This window comes from Leptodactylus fuscus, chromosome 5, assembly GCF_031893055.1.
Source record: "Leptodactylus fuscus isolate aLepFus1 chromosome 5, aLepFus1.hap2, whole genome shotgun sequence".
NCBI classification, from domain to species: domain Eukaryota; kingdom Metazoa; phylum Chordata; class Amphibia; order Anura; family Leptodactylidae; genus Leptodactylus; species Leptodactylus fuscus.
The window spans coordinates 1,514,089-1,519,967 of NC_134269.1; the positions used below are offsets into that span (position 1 = coordinate 1,514,089).

At 44.4% G+C, this 5,879-nt stretch overlaps 1 protein-coding gene across 1 annotated transcript; it reads right to left on the reverse strand.

Annotated features, from left to right (window-relative positions):
• Positions 1-1,993, reverse strand: LOC142204651 (olfactory receptor 5G29-like). Its single transcript, XM_075275959.1, has 2 exons — positions 1,086-1,993; positions 1-22 (listed from the first exon to the last, which is right to left on the reverse strand). Exons 1-2 carry the CDS (start codon positions 1,991-1,993, stop codon positions 1-3), a joined length of 930 nt encoding a protein of 309 aa, XP_075132060.1.
• Between the last annotated feature and the right edge of the window lie 3,886 nt (positions 1,994-5,879).

Consider the following 5,879-nt stretch of genomic DNA (forward strand, 5'->3'; position numbering starts at 1 on the left):
TTATATCAATATCTTCATAATGGGAACTTTATTGGACAATGTTATAATATCTGCACAACATGAAGGAAATCTATAAACTAAAGGACTTTAAAGTTAACAAGTCAAGAACTGCATTTGTATTAAGCCTTCGAAGATGCCCAGAAGAAGACAATGAAAGAAGCCTTCATCAGGTTTAGATTTTCCTATTTGATCACATTTTACCATAACCTCTATTAATGTCAGAATTGATTGCCAATTGATAAAATTATTGTTATAGGGACAATTTATGAAAATTAAGTTCCGGTATTCAAATAGAAGAAAGAAGATCTAGTCTAATTATGGAGTCTTATAGATCTGAAGGAGTCAAACAGATGTAAATTACCCTCAAGAAGGGGAAATGTTCAATGTTATGATATTAGAATATTCCTGGCACATATAGTGTTAACATTCTAGTCTGCTGACTTCACTCTTCTAACTTATAGTACATGGGGGTGGTTGGGGTACACCATTATAGAGTTATCCGAATATAGAAGAAACAAGCTTAGAATAATGGGCAACACCCACTCTCCTGAACATAAATGAGCGGTGGTCATCCATGGGGGGGATCTATGGCGGGTCTGCCTCCTATCTCTTCTCTGTCATCCTGGACAAGATGTCGTGACCATCTCAGAGCCCATCAACCAGGTGATCGAGCATTAGGGTTGAGCAATCGGGATCAGGAAAGATCGGATCCCGATCGGCGAATGAGCAAATTTCACGATCGGGATCGGATGAAAAATGATTAGAAATTGGATTTTGAAATCTCAAGATCGGCTCAACCCTCCTGTATGTATGATATACAATTAGGGTTGAGTGATCAGGAACGGGAAAGATTGTTTCCCGATCGGTGATCAAGCAAATTTTAGATCGGGATAGGCTGGAAAATTATCAGAAATCGGATTTTGAAATCTCAAGATCAGCTAAACCCTACCAACCATGAACCAAGCTGGAACTCTATAAAATATCCAGATTGGAGAAACCTAAGTATGAGCTTCTCTGATGATGTAAGCCAATGAGACATTGACTGATACGTCTGTTATTCTGGAAGTTTTCTCATATATCTCCTCACAGAAGCCTGGATCTCCTTGTTCCTTAGACTGTATATAATGGGGTTTAGGAGGGGGGTCAGTACAATAAAGACAAGGGCAATAAACTTATTAACAGTAAATAAATATCCCCTGTTAGGGACTGTGTAGATGATAAACATGGAGCCATAATAGATAGAAACCACCAGCAAGTGAGAGCTGCAGGTGGAGAAAGTCTTTTGTCGGCCTGACGTGGTGGAAGTTCCAAAAATTGTGTTGAAAATAGAGACATAGGATATGATAATACATATGAAATTTATTAGAATGATGGGAACTGAGAGGACACTCATGATAATATTCACATCGGTTGTGTCTGAGCAAGAGAGTTCTAACAAAGGGGCAAAGTCACAAAAGAAATGGTCAATAATATTTGAGTTACAAAAATCTAATTCAGCTAACAGTGAAAGGGTTACGGATACTAATGTAAAGCTGAGGACCCAGGACGAGAAAGTCAGGCTGTATCTAAGCTTGGCATTCATCATTGAGATATAATGGAGAGGTTTACAGATGGCCAAGTACCGGTCATAGGACATGGCTGAGAGCAGATAACATTCTGTGCAGACTGTTCCCCCATACAGGTAAAACTGGGCTAAACACTCAACATAAGGTATAGGGCTCCCTTCCCTTACGATAACCTCAAGAAACTTGGGAACAATACTTGTTACAAGGACTATGTCTGCAAATGCCAAATGTCCAAGGAAGAAATACATTGGAGACTGGAGACGTGGACTTGTGGACACCAGTGAAATGATCAAGAAGTTCTCACATATAGTCATGGAATACAAGAGAAGAATGATGGAGAAGAAAGGCAACTTGTTATCATTCCAACTGGAGAATCCCAATATAAGGAACTCAGTCACGGTCGTAGAATTTTCATCATGCACCTTCATCTCTAGATGTTATAGGAAGGAGTCTTGTAAAGCTTTGCTGTGAGAACACATTGATGAACTTGACTCATGATAAACTAGTCTTCGATGGATCGAGGATTGTTTTAGTTTTTTTAAAGATCTTTTGTATGTGTCTCCAGGTAATGTCAGTCTTACTTCTAATTCCAGAGCACTTCAGAGACAGACTTGCATCGAGGGTTAATGCTTCTGAGGAAAATATTTTCTGCACAAAGACATGAACTGGTTTCCCTTGGAAATAAAAATGACTTAGACTATTCTGCCCTGTATATATGTAAGCCTGAACTCCCTGCAGGACGGACAATTAGAGGTAATAGTCTATGAGATTGGGGAAACATTATAAGTCTCCAGAGATGTCTGAGCAGAACATAAGATAAAATCTGATAAATATTTACAAGGTTAATTTAGCCACAAATTATACTATGGGGTTGTGTAACATGTAACATGAGGGGGCGCTATAAACAGTTATATCTCATACACTAAAATGTACAGACTTAGTTTTGGTGTCGTATGAAAGAGGAGATTGTCTTCCTTCATGTTACACTATGGCTGCAGTCATATCTAAATGATATCACTGGTTGACTAAAAGTCACAGGCGGGCGTGTCCCAGTGCAGGTTGTGTTGGATATGGCGCTCAAACAGTGTGGCGCGATGCAGCCTATGGCGCTAGTGTATCTGAGCAGTCTGATGCAGACAGGTGTCTCATGAACATGGCAGCACATCACAAGTTAAGTGACTTTGAATATGGGATGATAATCGGTGCAAGACACATGGGGCATAGCATTTTGGAGATAAAACGGGAACTTGGGTTTCCGAGGGCAACAGTGTCTTGGGTGACCTGCAATATCACAGACAAAGTTGGCAGCCGCGTAAACTGGTGCATCGGTCGATTATGAGTGTTTGATGAATGGATGTCACATCACCTCTGCAGAGCCGTATGGGGCTCTCGAATGTCTACTGTGGGTCAAATCGCTGTCGATTTGAATGTGAGACGCCAGGACCCCATTTCCACCAGGACTATACACCAGTACTCCAAGAACTACAGCGCATAGGCTTCATCAATTGGCGCCCGACCTGTGTGCTTTTGCTGATGCCGCAATACAGAACTCAAAGACTGGCATGGGCCCACAACCATCATCATTGGACCATGGAACAGTGACGAGGTGGCATGGTGTTATGATTGGCAGGATAAAACTAAATAATAATAATAATAATAATAATAATAATAATAATAATATACTGCAGAGCCCAACTGGGCTCTGAACCGCAGAGTACCCTGGTTTGAAGAAGGCCCGACAGTTAATGTCACTGCCGGGCTACAACACCACCTGGGTAAACACAGTAACTTAAAGATTAGAGATGAGCGAACGCCGTTCGATCGAATAGTTATTCGATTGAATATTTTGGCGATTGATGTATTCATTCACAATCGAATACAAGGCCGCATACGCAGTAAAAATTAGTGTCCCCTCCCACCTTCCCTGATGCTTTTTTTTGTACCAATAACTGTGCAGGAGAGGTGGGACAGGAACTACAACAACGGAGGCAGTGAAAATTGAAAAAAAAAAACATTGGCTGCCGAAAACATGTGACCTCCCATTCATAAGAACAGCCGCCGCCCTATTCGTGTCATTTCAGTGTTGGAGTGATAAGGAGAGCTAGTTCTGAGGGCGGCAAAGTGCTTTCATAGCTTTGGTTAGGCAACTTTTCAGAGCTTAATACATGATGCAGTGTAGCATCAAGGGACATGGGCGAGGACGTGGACGTAGATCTTCCGCTGGGTATTCAGTCCACAGTCCAGCTACTGGAAAGGGGCTGCCAGCATTGCCTCTCGTCAATAGCAGCAGGGTACGTGGGCGAGGACGTGGACGTGCATACCCAGCTGTATATCCACCCCACAGTCCAGCTACTGGAGAGGGGCTGCCAGCAGTGTCCCACGTCAGTAGCAGCAGGGGATGTGGGCGAGGATGTGGACGTGCATACCCAGCTGTATATCCACTCCACAGTCCAGCTACTGGAGAGGGGCTGCCAGCAGTGTCCCTCGTCAGTAGCAGCAGGGAACGTGGGCAAGGACGTGGACGTGCATACCCAGCTGGGTGTCCAGTCCACAGTCCAGCTACTGGAGAAGGTCTGCAAGCAGGGGCTGTCAGCAGGGTGAGAACGTGGATGTGCATACCCAGCTGGGTGTCTAGTCCACAGTCCAGGTACTGGAGAGGGGCTGCCAGCAGTGTCCTTCGCCACTATGAGCAGGGGACATGGGCTAGGATGTGGATACTCAGTTGTATATCCACTCCACAGTCCAGGTACTGGAGAGGGGCTGCCAGCAGCAGCAGGGGACATGGGTGAGGACGTGGATAACCAGCTGGGTATCCACTCCAGAGTCCAGGTACTGAAGAGAATCTGCCAGCACTCAATTTACTCTTTCTCCTCATACTCCTCATCCTTCTCATCCTCCTCCTTCTCCTCCTCCTACAACCCCAGCCCCTACTTCTGCATGTGATTTTTTTTTCTTATATAAAGAAATAAATAAATATGTTTCCATCACCCTTCCACCCCCCCCCCCCAGGGGGTTGCAACTGAATTTTTTAGGGCTCCAGCCCAAGGGCCTGCAAAATATTTTTTTTAGGGCTCACCTCCAAGGGCCTGAAAATTAAAGTTTTGGGGCTCACCCCCAAGGGCCTGAAATCTAATTTTTTAGGGGTCACCCCAAGGGCCAAAAAATGAAACACCGCTGCTGCATGGCTCTAGTCACCAAAAGGGCCAAAAGCACTGTATTTTAAAGGCTCTACTCACTCCAAGGCCCAAAAACACTGCTGGTGCGAGGCTGTACTCATGCCAAGGGCCAAAAACTCTGCTTTTTAAAGACTCTACTCACTCTAAGGGACAAAATCTGAATCTCTGCTGTTTAAAGGCTCAACTCACCCAAAGAACCAACAAATATCTGCTGGTACAAGGCTAAACTAAGTTACAGGGCCTAAATCTCTGCAGGTAGAGGCTGAAGTCACCTGAAGGGCCCCAATCTCTGCTGGGAGCTCAGCTTAAGGGCCTGGAACTTAATTTGGAAGGGCTCATGTTAAGGGCTAGAAAAGTGAATTTTGGAAGGTCTCCCCACATCACACACATCCACAAAAAGTTAAGGGTGAGGGCTTTTGGATTTTCCATTGTCTATTCCATCTGTGGTTGTCATGGGAAAGTGTGTAGTTGTTAGGCTGTGATGTTGGGGTAATAGAGGGTCTTTGGTGTGTTAGATGCCCCCAGACATGCGCCCCCTGCTGTCCCAGTTACATTCCAGAGGTGTTGGCATCATTTCCTGGGGTGTCATATTGGACTTGGTGACTCTCCTGAGTCGAATGGTGGGATCCCTGAAACAAAGCATTTTCTCCCATAGACTATAATGGGGTTCCATATTCGTTTGAATAGTCCAATATTGAGAGGCTATTCGGAATGAATAACGAACATTGAATATTTTACTGTTTGCTCATCTCTATTAAAGATAAGATCTCTGCAGGACAGAGCAGCCACAAATGAATACAAAAGTCTTGCAGTTACTTCACTGCAAGACAAACGTAAACAAACTATGACCATATACTCCCAGTCAGGGTCGGACTGGGGTGTCTAGGGCCCACCAGTGGAATTGTTTCTAGGGGCCCACCACCAGGACCCTGCAGACCAGCGATGCCGAGACAGGGCAGCTAAAGGTAATACCATCTCGGGAGCTATGCTGCTCACCTGCCATACAATGTGCAACAACACACTACCTAAACCTACTGCGACACTCTGTATGGAAAGTGATCAGCGCAGCTCCTAGAAATGTTACCATTACCTATAGCCGCACTGTCCTGGAAGAGCTGATCTGCAGAGGTCCTGGCTG

What these genes read in the sequence shown, in the direction of transcription:
- LOC142204651 (XM_075275959.1), bottom strand. Translation starts at nt 1,993, where the DNA reads ATGAAGGTGCATGATGAAAATTCTACGACCGTGACTGAGTTCCTTATA. An exon ending in AAGGAGATCCAGGCTTCTGT is followed by an intron (nt 23 to 1,085) that starts GAGGAGATATAT and finishes CAATAAAGTTCC; the next exon opens with CATTATGAAGATATTGATAT.